This window comes from Thamnophis elegans, chromosome 7 (genome assembly GCF_009769535.1).
Source record: "Thamnophis elegans isolate rThaEle1 chromosome 7, rThaEle1.pri, whole genome shotgun sequence".
NCBI classification, from domain to species: domain Eukaryota; kingdom Metazoa; phylum Chordata; class Lepidosauria; order Squamata; family Colubridae; genus Thamnophis; species Thamnophis elegans.
In genome coordinates, this window is record NC_045547.1 from 8,075,197 (window position 1) to 8,092,328 (window position 17,132).

A 17,132-nucleotide genomic window follows, 5' to 3' on the forward strand; every position below is an offset into this window, starting at 1 on the left:
AAGATGGAAATACGGGCATATGTAACAAAAGCAAAATGTCTAACAATAGATGAGTTTGTGAGGATAGGATCAGAAAGGCTAACACTTACTGTATGTTGTGGCCCACTGGCGGCCAACAGAGCTGGCAACAGAATCGGACAGTGAGGAGGTTGGGGAGGAACATGGGCCAGTCCTGGGGGCTGAAGAAAGCTCAGACGAGGACTCCGCATCAGAGGCAGAGAGGGAGCTAGATAGCAGTGAGGCAGAAGAACAGCTGGAGCCTGTTCCCAGTGTGCGCATGCGCAGAGCTGCCAGAAGACAAGAACAACTAAGAAAGCAGGGTCGACTTGGGAGTAAAGCCTTGGAGGTGATTTGGCTCCTCCCACAGGAAACAAAAGAGGAGCAAGTGGGGCGGGGGCTTTTTGCAGGAAACAATTCGTTCATTCAGTTGTTTCAAGAGTGGAAAATTCTGTTTGTGACTATAAGAGACTCTATGCTAAGCGTTGCCTTCTCTGCGTTTGGAAACTAGTTATCTGGCAGCTCTCCAAGCGAGATAAGGTTCGTGTTGATAAACATTCCTTGGAAAGACTGTTTGCCAAGCCTTGCTGACTGTAAATGAAAGGAATTCACAGTCGTGTAAATAAAAGGGGTTTTGCTGGGACCAAGACTTTGCTTCTTGCTTTTTAAGGAAGCCTGGGTCAGAATAACTTAGGAGGAGCTGAAACTTGTAACAAATATCAATATAATAGCCTCACTGCAGTTACCATGTATAAAACTAATTGTCCATGAGCCTTTTCTGAATGACTATCCATAAGTTCTAGTAAGAAAAATTCTAGATGCATCTAGATATTATTTTTAAAATCTCTCTGCATCCTCGTCATAGTGTGTGTGTGTGTGTGTCCAATGCATGTATTTGTGTCCAGAGTCTTTTCACTTTTTCACGCAACTCCACCCCGCGTGATAAAGTGCCCTTTCGGGTTTGTTATATTTACAACAGCAATTAGAGAGACCTTTATCTGTCTCAGACAATTTCTTGGGTAGATCGGTCTATTTGTTTATAAAATTTAGCAATAGCAATAGCAATAGCAGTTAGACTTATATACCGCTTCATAGGGCTTTCAGCCCTCTCTAAGTGGTTTACAGAGTCAGCATATCGCTCCCACAGTCTGGGTCCTCATTTCACCCACCTCGGAAGGATGGAAGGCTGAGTCAACCTTGAGCCGGTGAGATTAGAACCGCTGAACTACAGATAACAGTCAGCTGAAGTGGCCTGCAGTACTGCACCCTAACCACTGCACCACCTCGGCTCCTAAATTTCTATTAGGGATAATAGATCCAAAAATAATTAAAACTAATCAATATTTACTCGCCCATATCTTGACGGTGGCAAGAATCGCATATGCGCAGTGCTGGAAGAAAGAAAATGCCCCCACTAGTACTATGGTTATGAATAAAATTTTAGAAATAGCGGAAATGAATAGATTGACAATGCTGATTAACGAAAAAGAAGACACAGACTTCTACAAAGCCTGGGAGAAATTATACAAATGGTTCGATAAGAAAGACAATGAGAATTAAGATACAAAATGAGATATTTGATTAACTTAAAATGACTTAAGTAACAATTTAAATATACAATATACAAAGACTAAGTAACAAATGAGATAAGAAATGTATTAGAGGTGAGAATTCACCTACAAGTAATATCAAGAGACTACAGTGTTGAAAAAACTTTGATGATCTGATAGGAAAAATCTGTTATAAATACCTGCATAGAATTAGTAACCTAGTTTTATACTAGGCAAGGTGAGATGAACTATGTATACATATGTATGAATCTTTGCCTTTTGCGCTGTAAATATGTAATGAGTTCTATTTCTTTTCTTTGTATATTGTAAACCTTGCCTTTTTTTATAACCTTCAATAAAAAAAAATTTTTTTTTCTTCATTCTAATGCTCTTTACAGCAAGCCAGTAGTTACGGAGAATCGGAGAGCGGAAATATGGAACTTGTCGTGAAAGAGAAGGACATTACACTGTGCCTTTGGGCCAATCTCAAGAAGAATGCAAGGTAGAAATGACGTTCTTTGAGAACGCATCAAAAACACCATAGCAAAGCTTCATGTTATGATCATCTGGAGATGAGCCACAACTGGGAAGTAACTCGTAGAACTCATGGGTGTGAGTGTGTCAACGATGCAGTCTGTTACAATATACAGGTAGTCCTCCCATACCTGCGACTTGTAGCTAAGCATCGTGGCCACTAAGCAAAAATCACGTGTGTCTAGTTTCCGCTTTCCAATGCATGCACAAACACATAATTGCTATGATAATTAGCAGTTTGTACTGTAGAGGGACGCAGTGGCTCAGGGGCTAAGGCGCTGAGCTTGTCGATCAAAAAGGTGGGTCAGTTTGGCGGTTCGAATCCCTAGTGCCGCAGAATGGAGTGAGCTCCCGCTACTTGTCCCAGCTTCTGCCAACCTAACAGTTTGAAAGCACATAAAAATGCAAGTAGAAAAATAAGAACCACCTTTGGTGGGAAGGGAACAGCGTTCCATGCACCTTCGGCGTTTAGTCATGCTGGCCATATGACCATGGAGACGTCTTCGGACAGCGCTGGCTCTTCAGCTTTGAAACGGAGATGAGCACCGCCCCCTAGAGTCGGGAACGACTAGCACATATGTGCGAGGGGAAACTTTACCTTTACCTTATTTTGTACCGTATTTTGTATTCCTCGACTTATAACAGTTTGTTTAGTGATGGCACTGAAAAAGGGGACTCATGGCCATTTTTCACAGTTATGACCTTTGCAGCATCTCTGTGATCCCATGACCAAAATTCAGGTACATGGCAACTGACTCCTCTTTATGACCGTTGCCGTGTCTCGAGGTCCTGTGGGATCCCCTTTTGCGAACTCCTCACAAGCCAAGTTCACTTAGGAAATGTCTCGCTTAGCAACACACTCAATTGTGGTTGTAAGTCGAGGGCTACCTATATATATAACCTTGGTTTCTCCATTTCTCCCCGTCAGATTCCGGAACCAATTGTTTTACGACAAGGACAAGCAACCCTGCCACGGGTTTGAGCTTCCCAAGCCACTGACCACCTGCGATGTGGCCGTACGCATCTTGCACACCCGTTATGACCATTTATCGCCTTTTCACGATTTCCCCAAAGAGCTCCCGAAACTGGACCTCCCATCCACGGTGACGGAGGTGACTCAGTCCAGCAATCAAACAGAAATCCAAACCGAAGACCGGGAGACCCTAAAAGACGTTTCTGAGATCAAAACGGACGCCTCGGCGAGAACCATGGTAAGGCGGGGGCAGAAGCTTCCAGAAAAAAAAAAGGACATTACGAGGATTTGTAACATTCCCTCCATGGGCACACTTTGCAAACTGGTCAAGCAAAAGATAAATTTAGGGTTCACTGGGCAACTGAATGGAGCTACGTTTTTACTGGCCGGATGCCTGCCTGTCGCCAGTGCGGAGTTTTGTTTCGGCAGATATATTCTCAGTGTACCCAGAGAGAGAAATATCTCGCCTTTCCTTATTGGGAGGCGAGAGATCTACCTCTAGGTCACCACCTCACTCCACAATTCTTTTTTTTAATAAGTAATTTTTATTAACCGTTTTACAAAACAAAACATAAAAACCAACTTCACCATCCATTCTTCCCATTCCTAAGACATCAGTATATCCCATTTTGTTTATCATCTTACATACTTTCCATTCAAATTTACAATTTTACAATAGCCGAGTTGGAAGGTCTTCAACCCCCAGCCTAGGCAGGAAACCCTACACTACCTCAGACAAATGGCTATCCAACATCTTCTTAAAGACTTCCAGTGTTGTTGGAGCATTCACAACTTCTGGAGGCAAGTTGTTCCACTGATTAATTGTTCTAACTGTCAGGAAATTCCTCCTCAGTTCTAAGTTGCTTCTCTCCTTGATTAGTTTCCACCCATTGCTTCTTGTTCTACCCTCAGGTGCCTTGGAGAATAGCTTGACTCCCTCTTCTTTGTGGCAGCCCCTGAGATAGTGGAACACTGCTATCATGTCCTCCTTAGTCCTTATTTCTATTAAACTAGACATACCCAGTTCCTGCAACCGTTTTTCATATGTTTTAGTCTCCAGTCCCCTAATCGTCTTTGTTGCTCTTCGTTTTACATTTACGATTTCCTCTTTACATTTATAATTCCTATAGGCTAATATTTACATATATAAATATTCTATTGTCATTCCACTCCACAATTCTTAAAGGGAATGATATGTTAAAATCAAGAGAGATTTTTGCCTCCCTTGAGATTTTTCCCCATTTCTCCTTTAGGGGAAATATTCTATCTTGCCTTTTTAACATCCCCCAAATATTTAATTCACTAGGAGGGGGTGTGGCTGACTATCTACACAGGGACAGGTCTAAATTTTTATCTCCTGATCTGCAGGGACACTGTGATGGCTAGAACATCGAGGGCCACTCATACGTTCATTGTTTTCAGCGCCATTGTATCTTTAAATGTTTCCGCTCAACAAATGGACGGAACTCAAGGACTGGCCTGAATAGCATGTTGTTTTCGGGGCCTCTGCAAGGATGGATCAAAATAATCAAGATGGCGGCTGCAACTGCCCAATGCATTTACTTGCTTGTGTAGAAAGAGTCCTTGGCTTCATTCACACAGTTACATGCTCCACCGTGACTCTTTTGACCCCTTCTGTCCATCGAGTCTCTTGGTTCTTATCCAAAAAGGTGATCGGTTGTAAGCAGTCTATCGTCTTATTGGATAAGTGAGCAGAAGACTTGGGTTCTATTTGCTTACAGGCAAATATATATATATCCCAGTAAGAGTATGGCTATCTGATGAGAGCTAAATCGCTTGAAATAGATCTGTACTGGGCTCCCTTCATTTATTTATCAGCACAAATGCAACACAAAAATGGTTTTCTGCCGTGAAGGCTCCTAGGGTGGAGCGGAAAGGCAAAAGGGAAGCAGTATGCTCCCCACCAGGTATTTTGACATAAACACTTAATATATACAGTATATTGGAATGGAATGGAATAGGAGGACAGGATGGGACGGGAAAGGACTGGACTAGACTAGACTGGAAAATAGAGAATAGAATGGAATAGAATAGAATAGGACTAGACTAGACTAGACTAAACTAGAGAAATAGGATAGTATAGGACTAGAATAGAATAGAGAGAATAGAATAGAATAATATAATAGAATGTAGAATAGAATAATAGAATAGAACAAAACTAGACTAGATTAGACTAGATTAGAGAAATAGGATAGGACTAGAATAGAATAGAATAGAATAGAATAGAATAGAGAGAATAGAATAGAATGATATAATATAATGTATAATAGAATAATAGAATAGAATAGAGAATAGAGAGAATAGAATAGAATAATATAATAGAATGTAGAATAGAATAATAGAATAGAATAGAACAGAACTAGACTAGACTAGAGAAATAGGATAGGATAGGACTAGAATAGAATAGAATAGAGAATAGAGGGAATAGAATAGAATATTTAGAATAATTGAATAGAACAGAACTAGACTAGACTAGAAAATAGAATAGAATAGAATAATAGAATAATAGAATAATAGAATAATAGAATAATAGAATAATAGAATAATAGAATAATAGAATAATAGAATAATAGAATAATAGAATAATAGAATAATAGAATAATAGAATAATAGAATAATAGAATAATAGAATAATAGAATAATAGAATGGAATAGAATAGGACTAGACTAGACTATAAAATAGAAAATAGATAGTATAATATAGTATAGAATAGAATAGAATAAAAGAATAGAATAAAAGGATAGGATAGGATAGATCTTGGAGGTCTTCTAGTCCAGCCTCCTGCTCAAGCAGGAGAACCAATACCATTTCAGATAAGTGACAGTCTACTGCTCTCTTATTAAAAACGCATTTTGAACAATAGGGTTGAACTCTCTATTGATTTTGCCAGCTTTACGTGACTTTCATATTTCGTTAATCAAAGGAGACTCTGCAGCCTCCAAAGTGATTTATAAATATCATTCAACTGGCCAGCACTTGTCCTATGGGCTGATGTCTTCTCCTCCTTGTAGACCATTAGCGATGTCTTCAGTTATTCGGAAAGGAGGAGGAGCAGCAGCTCCCGGGGCTCTGGAAGTAGAGAAGATCATTACAAAAGCTCCTTTTTCCTTCGGTCCACCTCCAGAGGTAACGTGGTCCCACTCTGACTAAGGACGTCCCTTTACGATTAGGCCTTGTGGTTTAATGATGGTAACGTATTTTCATGGGAGGGCTTATTTTAGCACATAAGCCCGATTGGGCTTATTATCCAGGGAGGTCTTATTTTCAGGGAAACAAGGTAGTCCTGCTTTAGGTATGAAAACTGGCCAGGTGACTTTGGGCCAGTACTCAGGAAGTGAGTCCTAGTCCTGCCTTAGGTATGAAAGTGGACTAGGCGCCTTTGAGGCAACCACCAGGAGGCAGTGAGTTCTAGTCCTGCCTTAGGCATGAAAGCTCACTAGGTGCCCTTGAGCCAATCACCAGGGGGCAGTGACTTCTAGTCCTGCCTGAAAGTTGACTAGGTGCTTTTGAGCCAATCACCAGGAGGCAGTGAGTTCTAGTCCTGCCTGAAAGTTGACTAGGTGCTTTTGAGCCAATAACCAGGAGGCAGTGAGTTCTAGTCCTGCCTGAAAGTTGACTAGGTGCCTTTGAGCCAATCACCAGGAGACAGTGAGTTCTAGTCCGGCCTGAAAGCTCACTAGTTGCCTTTGAGCCAATCACCAGGAGGCAGTGAGTTCAAGTCCCGCTTGAGATATGGAAGCCAGCTTGGTAACTTTGGGCCAGTCACTCTGCTTCAGCCCATCCCACCTCACAAGGTTGTTGTGGGGAAACCGGGAGGAGGGAGGAGTATGAGATATACGTGCCACCTTGAGGTGTCTATAAAAAATATCAAAGTCGGGGGAAACAAACAAATAAGTAATAAGACTTTGTGACATCCCAAGCCCCATTCTCCATTGGCCGAAAAAGGCAAACCCAGCAGCCAATCAATTGGAGAGGCTGCCAGGCCTTGACCAGGGGGGCGGTACCTTGCTTGTCCACGGCCTCCTCAGATGGAACGAGGGATTGCTGGCAATGCAGAAGGACAAGAGAACTAAGACCTCCTACTTTTCTTGTCTTTTTCCAGCTCACGTTTCAGCCCTGCGGCTCTTTGACATCAGTGAGTTGGATATCCTTGAAGATTACACGGTGGATTTGCACCAGTTCATGTCGGTGGGGGGCGTCTACCACTGCAATTTGCTGAAGCTCCCACCTCAAGCCAAGCAAGTCAAAGGATGGACCATCGTGGAAGTAATGTTCACCTTAAAGAGGCTGAGATGAGGGATGGCTTGCTCCATGGCCTCTCCTTCCCAAATCTGATTTTCTCGCTAGAATGGGCGTGGCTAGCGCATGACACATCTGCCCTGCAGGCCGCGAGCTTGACCCCCCCCCTGCCCCAGGGGTGGGTTCCAGATCCCGTCGCAACCGGTACGCTGCGATGGGGCTGGGTGTCCCCCTTGGGCACGTGTGCTGCGCATGCATGCACACCCACTGCGCACACATGCGCACCCACTGTCCTGCGATGCTCCAGCTGCTCGGCAGAGGTTGCGCAGGCACCGTATGCTGCACTCGCACGCACAAATAGCCCGGTTGGCTTAAAAATAGGTAAGGAACATGGGTGGGCGGAACAATGTTCCAGTACGGTGGCTGCTGCTCCCAGTGGCCACCGGTATAGCAATAGCAATAGCAGTTAGACTTATATACCGCTTCATAGGGCTTTCAGCCCTCTCTAAGCGGTTTACAGAGTCAGCATATCGCCCCCACAGTCTGGGTCCTCATTTCACCCACCTCGGAAGGATGGAAGGCTGAGTCAACCTTGAGCCGGTGAGATTTGAACCGCCGAACTGCAGATAACAGTCAGCTGAAGTGGCCTGCAGTACTGCACCCTAACCGCTGCGCCACCTGGGGCGTACCAGCTGGAACCCACTGCTCTGCCCTAAATAATTCCAGACAGATGGCTGTCCAGCCTCTTTTCAAAAACATCCAGTGATAAAAGACCCACAACTTCTGGAGAGAATCGATTGTTCTCATTTTCAGGAAATTTCTCCTTAGTCCTAGATTAGTTCTCTCTGTAGTTATCCAGGCGGCCCGCAGGTACTTTGGGGAATAGGTTGCCTCCGTCTTCTTTGTGACAACACTTCTAGGACGGGAGACCACTGTCATATGTCATCTCTAATTTTCTCTTTGTTAGACTAGACCCGTGATGGAGAACCTAGGGAATGAGTGCTACAGGTGGCACGCAGAGCCCTCTCTATGGGGAAATGCGCTGGACAGCTGGTCTTTGCGGATGCTGGAGCATCGGAAAACAGCCTGAAAACGGCCCGAAAAATGGCCAAAACCAGCCAAAAAACAGGCCATTTTCCAGGCCGTTTTCCAGCTGTTTTTCCGTCTGTTTTCAGGTCGTTTTTCAAGTTAGAGCACCAGAAAATGGCCTGAAAATAGCCCGAAAAACAGCCAAAACCAGCCAAAAAGAGGCCATTTCCAGCAGTTTTCAGGCCATTTTTCAGGCTGGAGCGCCAGAAAACTGCCTGAAAATGACCCGAAAAATGGCCTGAACACAGGCTAAAAAATGACAAAAAACAGCCAAAAAAACAGGCTGTTTTCCAGCCATTTTTCCAGCCGTTTTTCAGGCCATTTTTCAGGCTGGAGCACCAGAAAACTTCCTGAAAATGGCCCGAAAAATGACCTGAACACAGCCCCAAAATGACAAAAAAACAGCCGAATAATAGGCATATGTGTGTCGGCCACCTGGTCTTCGGGTTTTTGGTGCCCTGGTGTGTGGACATCAGGGGTAGGTTTCTTGCTCCGTTCCAACTGGTTCGGTTGGAACGGGGCCGGCGGTGTCCTTGTGCACGCGCGCGGTGCATGCATGCGTTGTATGCGTCCTGCGTCCTGCACATGCGTGGAAGCGCAGAACTCATCAAAACTGGGTAAGGACCGCGGGCGGGCAGGCGCGCCCTTCGCTGTTCCCGGAAGTTACTTACTTCCAGGTTCAGCAACCAACCGGTTCGCAGGGACCGCTGCGAACCGGTTGAAACCTACCCCTGGTGGACATGCATGCACATGAACACACATTCCGGTTCTGGACACTCAGTGCCGAAAAGGTTTGCCACTACTGGAGTAGAGACGTACCTCGTTCCCTCTGTCATTCATCGTACAGTGTAGACTCAGGGACGGGCATGTTGTTCTTTCTACCAAATGGCTCAATTTTCCTTCCTTCCTTTGCTTGGAGGTCTTGGATACGGGATTAGAGACTTACCCCTACACTGCGGCATGTGAAGACTCTGAAGACAACTCAGCGGTGACGGTGGGGATCACGATCCATCTTTCCGATTCTGTGATCTACTTTGAAGAACCGCTGATCGCAAGATGGGATAATCAAGGTATGGCACACTTCCAGCACGACTGCCGCGAGGATCCGCTGGGTTTTAAGGTCTGCTTTCCTGTGTTAAGGACGACCGACAGTTGGGAAGCAAACGACTGCAGTTGTTAAGTTAGAGACACGGTTGTTAAATGAATCTGGGCTCCCCCTGTTGATTTTGCTTGTCAGAAGGTCGCAAAAGGGGGAATCATGTGACCCCCCCGGGACACTGCAAACCGTCATAAATATGAGTTAGTTGCCAAGCGTCTGCATTTTGATCATGTAACCATGGAGATTCTGCAGTGGTGTGAAAAATGGTCATAAGTCCCTTAACTTCAAAGGGCCACTAAGAGAACTGTTGTAAGTTGAGGACTACCTGTAGTTCATTCAGAACCGCCACCAGTCTGGCAACCAGTCGATATGGCTGGACTACAATTCCAGTAATTTCCCCCCTGGGGTATATAAGAAGGCTAATCGGGTAGGGGACAAGAAGCAGTTTGGAGAACCATCCTGAGTGACTGGCGTGGTGGGCCTCAGGTTTTGCATACTTGGCTCATCTTCTGTCTTTCCCAAAATAAACTGAGATGTTTTGCTTCCAGTTATGCAGAGAGATTAATATAATAATATATGATATATAAAATTGTGTGTGTGTGCGCATGTGTGTGTTCCAGCATAACTCTTGAATGCCTTGAGCAATTTCACTCAAACACGAATGACTTACCCTCTGGAGAAAAATACTGTGGGGGTAAAACACCCCTCACAACTCAGAGTGTGTGTTCTGTTAAGATACAGCCTGTTGTGCCTTAAATGGCTTCTACTGTACTGCTGTAAAGTGGCTTCTACTGTACTGCCGTAAAATGGCTTCTACTGTACAGCGCAGTGGAGTTGCCATGGTAATGATTTCACAGTACTCCACAAGGGGGCTCCCTCTGGTAAGGGGGAAAATCCAACATTAGAAATTATATTTGGTCCGGACATTTCCACCCTATAAATAAATAAATAAATACCTGGGGAATGCTGGGTTATCAGCTAGTATATAATATAATACAAAAACCTATGAACGGCTGCAGGAACTGGGTATGGCCAGTCTAGAGAAAAGAAGGATTAGGTGGGGCATGATAATAGTCTTTCAATATCTCAGGGGCTGCCAGAAAGAAGAGGGGGTCAACCTACAAAGCACCAGAGGGCAGGATACGAAGCAACGGATGGAAACTAATCAAAGAGAGAAGCAAGCCGAGGTGGCGCAGTGGTTAAATGCAGCACTGCAGGCTATTTCAGCTGACTGCAGTTCTGCAGTTCGGCTGTTCAAATCTCACCGGCTCAAGGTTGACTCAGCCTTCCATCCTTCCGAGGTGGGTAAAATGAGGACCCGGATTGTTGTTGGGGGCGATATGCTGACTCTGTAAACCGCTTAGAGAGGGCTGAAAGCCCTATGAAGCGGTATATAAGTCTAACTGCTATTGCTATAACTGCTATTAAGGAGAAACTTCCTGACAGCGAGGACAATTAACCAGTGAAACAGCTGGCCTCCAGAAGTCATTGGTGCTCCATCACTAAAGACTTTTAAGAAGAGACTAAACAGGATTACAAAATAATAATAACAACGATACAATAGCAGAGTTGGAAGGGACCTTGGAGGTCTTCTAGTCCAACCCTCTGCCTAGGCAGGAAATCCTATACCGTTTCAGACAGATGGCTATCCAACATCTTCTTAAAAACTTCCAGTGTTGGGGCATTCAAAGCTTCTGGAGGCAAGTTGTTCCACTGATTAATTGTTCTAACTTTCAGGAAATTTCTCCTCAGTTCTAAGTTGCTTCTCTCCTTGATTAGTTTCCACCCATTGCTTCTTGTCCTGCCCTCAGGTGCTTTGGAGAATAGCTTGACTCCCTCTTCTTTGTGGCAACTCCTGAGATATTGGAAGACTGCTGTCATCTCTCCCCTGGTCCTTTTTTTCATTAAACTAGACATACCCAGTTCCTGCAACCGTTCCTCATATGTTTTAGCCTCCAGTCCCCTAATACTCTTTGTTGCTCTTCTCTGCACTCTTTCTACAGTTCCAACATCTTTTCTACATCATGGCGACCAAAACTGGATGCCGTATTCCAAGTGTGGCCTTACCAAGGCATTATAAAGTAGTATTAACACTTCACGTGATCTGGATTCTATCCCTCTGTTTATGCAGCCTAGAACTGTGTTGGCTTTTTGGGCAGCTGCTGCACACGGCTGGCTCCCATTTACATGGTTGTCCACTAGGACTCCAAGATCCCTTTCACAGTTACTACTGTTGAGCAAGGTACCACCTATACTGTAGCTGTGCATTTCGATCCCCTGCTTGAGCAGAGGGCTGGACTAGAAGGCCTCCCAGGTCCCTCCCAATTCTCTTATGATTAAGCATGAAGCCCATTGGAAAAGGGCAGTTATAACAAATGTAAACATCTCTGGGGAACACATGCGGTCTTTCTTTTCTTCCATGTGCAAGGGAGACACTGGAGAACCGATGACATTGGGGAGGTGAACTACAGCATGAAAGGGAAGGAGATCTCCTTTAGAATGAACGGCTTCTTTACCATCACGTTGCTCCAGGATGCTCACCTCAATATGCCGTATCAAGCCTGGGAGCTCCAGCCTGTCGGCCCCGACAAAGCTGTTTTTACCATCCTCACCACCTTTGCCGAGGTCCAGATCCACATCAAGGTACGTGGGACACAACCGACAGAGCTGAGGCGTGAGTAAAGGTAATGTTCTTTGACCTAGGCTTCCCAAAAGCACGAAGCCGTCTCCTTGTCTCGATAAAACCCCTTTTATTTAGGTTAAAGGGAATTCCTCTCCAGCAAAGTCCCGGCCAACAGTCTTTCATGCGATTTCACAACTACAGACATTGTCAGGCTTGGAGAGCTGCCAGGCCGATATCTTCTAAACGCCATGCTGTAGCAGCAATTACTTGGCAAGAAGTCAGGAACAGATCTTCCCCCTAATGAATGGAACTAATTGTCTCCTGCAAACTCCACTCCCCTTTCACTCCTCTTTATTCCCTATGGGAGGGGCCATTCACCGTCCACCTGTGCCTTTACTCCCGAGTCGGCCCTTGTTCCTTAGCTGTTCCCTTCTCCTGGCAGCTCTGCGCATGCGCACACTGGGAACAGGCTCCAGCTGTTCTTCTGCCCCACTGATCTCTGACTCAGAAGGCTGCTGATAACTGTCAGAGACCCTGGCCCCATCTCTGTCTCCGACACAGAGCCCTCATCAGAGCCTTCCCCAGACTCCAGGACTGGCCCATGTTCCTCCCCAACCTCCTCACTGTCCGAATCTGCTGCCAGATCTACTGGCCGCTGGCCAAGTAGCCCTCAACATACAACAGTTTATTCAGTGATCATTCAAAGATACAGCATCACTGAAAAAAAGTGACTTATGGCTGGTTTTCACACTTAACAACCGTTCCAGTATTCCCCACGATCACGTGATCAAAATTCAGACGCTTGGCAACTGACCCATATTTATGACGGTTGCAGTGTCCCGGGCTCATGAGATCTCCTTAACGGCCTTCTGACAAGCAAAGTCCATAGGTGAATAAGTGAAGCCGGATTCACGTGTTGCTGACTTAACAACTGCAGTGATTCACTTCACAACCGTGACCAGGAAGGTCATAAAACGGGGCAAAATTCACTTAACAACTCTCGCTTAGCAACATAAATTTTAGGGGGTCAATCGTGGTCGCAAGTTGAGGACTTCGTGTAGTTGCATTCACACACCATTTTGTGCAAGGATCTCTGGCTGATCTGTGCAACAGAATAGCAGAGTTGAAAGGGACCTTGGAGGTCTTCTAGTCCAACCCCCCCCCCCCCTGCTCAGGCAGGAAACGTTATACCATTTCACACAACTGGCTGTCCAATCTTTTACTTCAAAACTTTCAGTGTTCCATGGAGGATTAGAAAATTTTGCTATTAAATATTATGGATGTTTAGCTAAAACAGGATATGAGGATTTAATGTTAATGGAGGATTTTACAAATAAGTAAATGAAATGCCAGCATGTGGTTATGTATTGAAGCTTAGTATATTTAAGGGTGAAGGATGTTTAAATAACTATAGTCAAATAAAAGTGGAGGTATGATGATGTTAATATAGTAAATATTTGAGTTAAGATATTTGAATTAATATGAATTATATTTGATGACGGTGGAAGAGATGCACAAAAGCCTTTTGTACCCAGCTGATACACTTTCTACAATATGTAAAGAAGGAGGAGTGGTATGTTTGTTTTGAAAATAAAAAAAAGTGACATTAAAAAAAAAACTTTCAGTGTTGGAGCATCCACAACTTCTGGTGGGAAGTCATTTCACTGGTCAATTGTCCTAAGTGTGAATGACCTCATATTAGTACTGGAGTTATCTGGACAGCCACTGAACCAGGTTTAGATAAAAAGAGAAGTGGTTGAAATGGTTTTCGGAAGAGCAAAACGAATTGCAATTTAAAAAAATAATAATAGAGAAGTGAATGTTTTTGCCCAAAATGGCGAAATTAAAGTCAAGCTGACAAAGCTCTAATATGATTTCATATTTCTGGATATTTCTCTATGCTTTATACAACTTATTTCACACAGTTTGCCTCATTTTGTATCAATTTGGCAAATGCTGTAGCTAGAAGAGCCGAGGTGGCGCAGTGGTTAGGGTGCAGTACTGCAGGCCACTTCAGCTGACTGTTATCTGCAGTTCAGTGGTTCTAATCTCACCGGTTCAAGGTTGACTCAGCCTTCCATCCTTCCGAGGTGGGTGAAATGAGGACCCAGACTGTGGGGGCAATAGGCTGACTCTGTAAACTGCTTAGAGAGGGCTAAAAGCCCTATGAAGTGGTATATAAGTCTAATTGCTATTGCTATTGCTATTCAGAGTACTGGCGGTTCTCGACTTGCAAGCATTTAATTAGTGACTGTTAAAAGAAACAGTACACGGGACACGGTGGCTCAGTGGCTTAAAACGCTGAGCTTGTCGATCAGAAAGGTCAGCAGTTTGGCAGTTCGAATCCCTAGCGTAACGGAGTGAGCTCCCGTTACTTGTCCCAGATTCTGCCAACCTAGCAGTTCAAAAGCAGGTAAAAATGCAAGTAGAAAAATAGGGACCACCTTTGGTGGGAAGGTAACAGCGTTCCGTGCGCCTTCGGTGTTTAGTCATGCCGGCCACATGACCACGGAGACGTCTTCGGACAGCGCTGGCTCTTCGGCTTTGAAATGGAGATGAGCGCTGCCCACTAGAGCCGGAAACGACTAACAAATATATGCGAGGGGAACCTTTACCTTTAAAGACACAATGGCGTTGAAAAAATGTCTTATGACCCAAACTTATGACCATCATGTGACCACAGGATCACATAATTAAAGTTGGGGGGGGGGCTGGCAACTGGTATGATAGTTGCACTGTCCCGAGGTCATGTGATCACCAATTGTAACTTTCCCAACCAGCTTCCGACAGTTAAAATCAATGGGGGGAAGCCCGATTCGCTTAATAACCGCACAATTCACTTAACGTTTGCACGGATTCGCTTAACAACTGTGGCAAAAAAAGGTTGCAAAATGAAGGGCGAGTCGCTGCATATTTTGCCTCGCTTAGCAACAGAAAGTTTGGGCCTATACTGTGGACGTAAGCCGAAGCCGGTCATTTTGCTCCCTGCTTTGGAAAATCTGAAACGTCAGTTTCTTCCGAGACAGGACAATCAATGCATGATCTACTCTGTGGCTACCATCGAAGATTCTGACCTGCTTATGGGGCTGAGAGACAAATGGATGTCACCCATGGCCCTCATGATGGCCCTGAAGAGAGCTGGCATGAACATCTTCCCCGCTGAATACTCCTCAAAGTATGTCAGCGTGAACAAAAAAGTAAGCAGCCGGGAAGCCATTTTCTGTCGCTTCCTCATTTCATGGGTCCCGTTTGGATAAGGTGGTGTGGGAATGAAGCCATTCGGGGTTGTCCACCATGTTTTAAGAACAGGAGTGTCCAATCTTGGCAAATCTAAGACTTGTGGACTTCAACTCCCAGAATTCTTCAGCCAACATGGAAGTCTCTAGCATGCAAGTTTCTAAGTCCTCAAATCTTAAAAGTCCTTCACCTACACCAGGAGGCAGTGGTGGGATTCAGCCGGTTTGCACCTATTCGGGAGAGCCAGTTAACCTTCTAAGCAGTTCGGAGAACCGGTTGTTGGAAGAAACCTCCTTTTGTTTTTTCCCCACTTTGCAGGGCTAATCCTGTAAGGAAAGCAGGAAGGAAACATTCTGGTGCTGTTTCTAGCCTCATCTTTCTTGCCCTACTTACAGAAACTGCCTCTCCAGTTAACCCTTATGACATTGTAACAGCTAAGGCGAAGTGCCCATCAACATGAGTGACATTGAGTTCGCCACGCCCACCCAGTCACATGCACACCGAACCACGCCTACCCAGCTGGTCATTAGAGCAGAGAACCGGTTGTTAAATTATTTGAATTCCACCTTAGCAAATTTAAGACTTGTGGACTCTGCACAATATACAGATCATTATCAGATCTATCTATCTATCTATCTATCTATCTATCTATCTATCTATCTATCTATCTATCTATCTATCTATCTACCTACCTACCTACCTACCTACCTACCTACCTACCTACCTACCTCCCTCCCTCTATCATCTCTCTCTCTCTCTCTCTCTCTATCTCTAGCTAGCTAGCAGATGATAATTTTCAGATCCATCCATTCATAGACAGACAGATGATATAGACAAATGCGATAGACAGATAATATGAGATGGATAGATGATAGATATGCCATATTTTTGGGAGTATAAGACATACTCCCCCCCCCCAAGAAGCTGAAAATTTGGGTGGTCTTCTACCTCAAATGTAGCTTTTTCGAAGCTGTTTTTTAGCATTAATGAGCTGCTAACAAATGAAGCGATCTTCCATGCTTTACCTGCTTTTCTCATTGCTGCTTTCTCCGATCAGCTGTGGTTTAGAAGCTGTTTTCTTATCCCCAACCAGGGGATTTAAAGCATGCATGCTCAAAACCACCAAATGTATGTGCTGAAGCTGACCAGACTAAGCACTTTAGCCAGATGAATACCTGGTAGGCAGAATTTTATTCTGAAAAAATACTATATATATATAGATGATCTATCTATCTATCTATCTATCTATCTATCTATCTATCTATCTATCTATCTATCTATCTATCTATCTATCATCAATCTATCTATCATCAATCTATCTATCATCTATCTATCAATCAATCAATCAATCATCAATCAATCAATCTGAGATAGATAGATAGATAAATAGATAGATAGATAGATAGATAGATAGATAGATAGATAGATAGATAGATAGATGATAGATAGATAGGAGGAGGTAATATAGATCAGCATCAAGACAGAAGCCTCAAGAGAGAGAAATCAGGGTTGGGCCTTGTTCCTGTGCTAAACTTCATTGGATATTTTAATCTACTTTTTTACAGACGTTCTTGGCAGAAATGATGGTTTATCAGCAAATGTCCCTTGTTGCAACCTCTTTTGCCTTTGGCTGGAGCAAGTGGAACCTGAAGAGTGGAGAGAACAATCTGGTCTTTAAGGTAGGAGTGAGTGGCTGTAGTAGAGCTCTCCCCAAGGCCCCACTCTGGGTGGCATGCAGGTGGTTAACACCAATCAAAATATCACCAATC

The 17,132-nt window shown here is 44.2% G+C and overlaps 1 protein-coding gene across 2 annotated transcripts in view; it reads left to right on the forward strand.

Annotated features, from left to right (window-relative positions):
* CASC1 (cancer susceptibility 1) overlaps positions 1 to 17,132 on the forward strand; it is a 31,264-nt gene that overhangs the window by 12,764 nt on the left and 1,368 nt on the right. Inside the window, exons 7-14 of one of the 2 annotated variants that reach the window (XM_032221478.1) lie at positions 1,946 to 2,049; positions 3,010 to 3,292; positions 6,088 to 6,202; positions 7,179 to 7,342; positions 9,324 to 9,474; positions 11,932 to 12,146; positions 15,153 to 15,323; positions 16,929 to 17,042. In XM_032221478.1, the coding sequence (XP_032077369.1) occupies positions 1,946 to 2,049; positions 3,010 to 3,292; positions 6,088 to 6,202; positions 7,179 to 7,342; positions 9,324 to 9,474; positions 11,932 to 12,146; positions 15,153 to 15,323; positions 16,929 to 17,042 (1,317 nt within the window). The remainder of the gene's footprint in view (positions 1 to 1,945; positions 2,050 to 3,009; positions 3,293 to 6,087; positions 6,203 to 7,178; positions 7,343 to 9,323; positions 9,475 to 11,931; positions 12,147 to 15,152; positions 15,324 to 16,928; positions 17,043 to 17,132) is intronic. The other variant, XM_032221479.1, reaches the window with a different exon arrangement.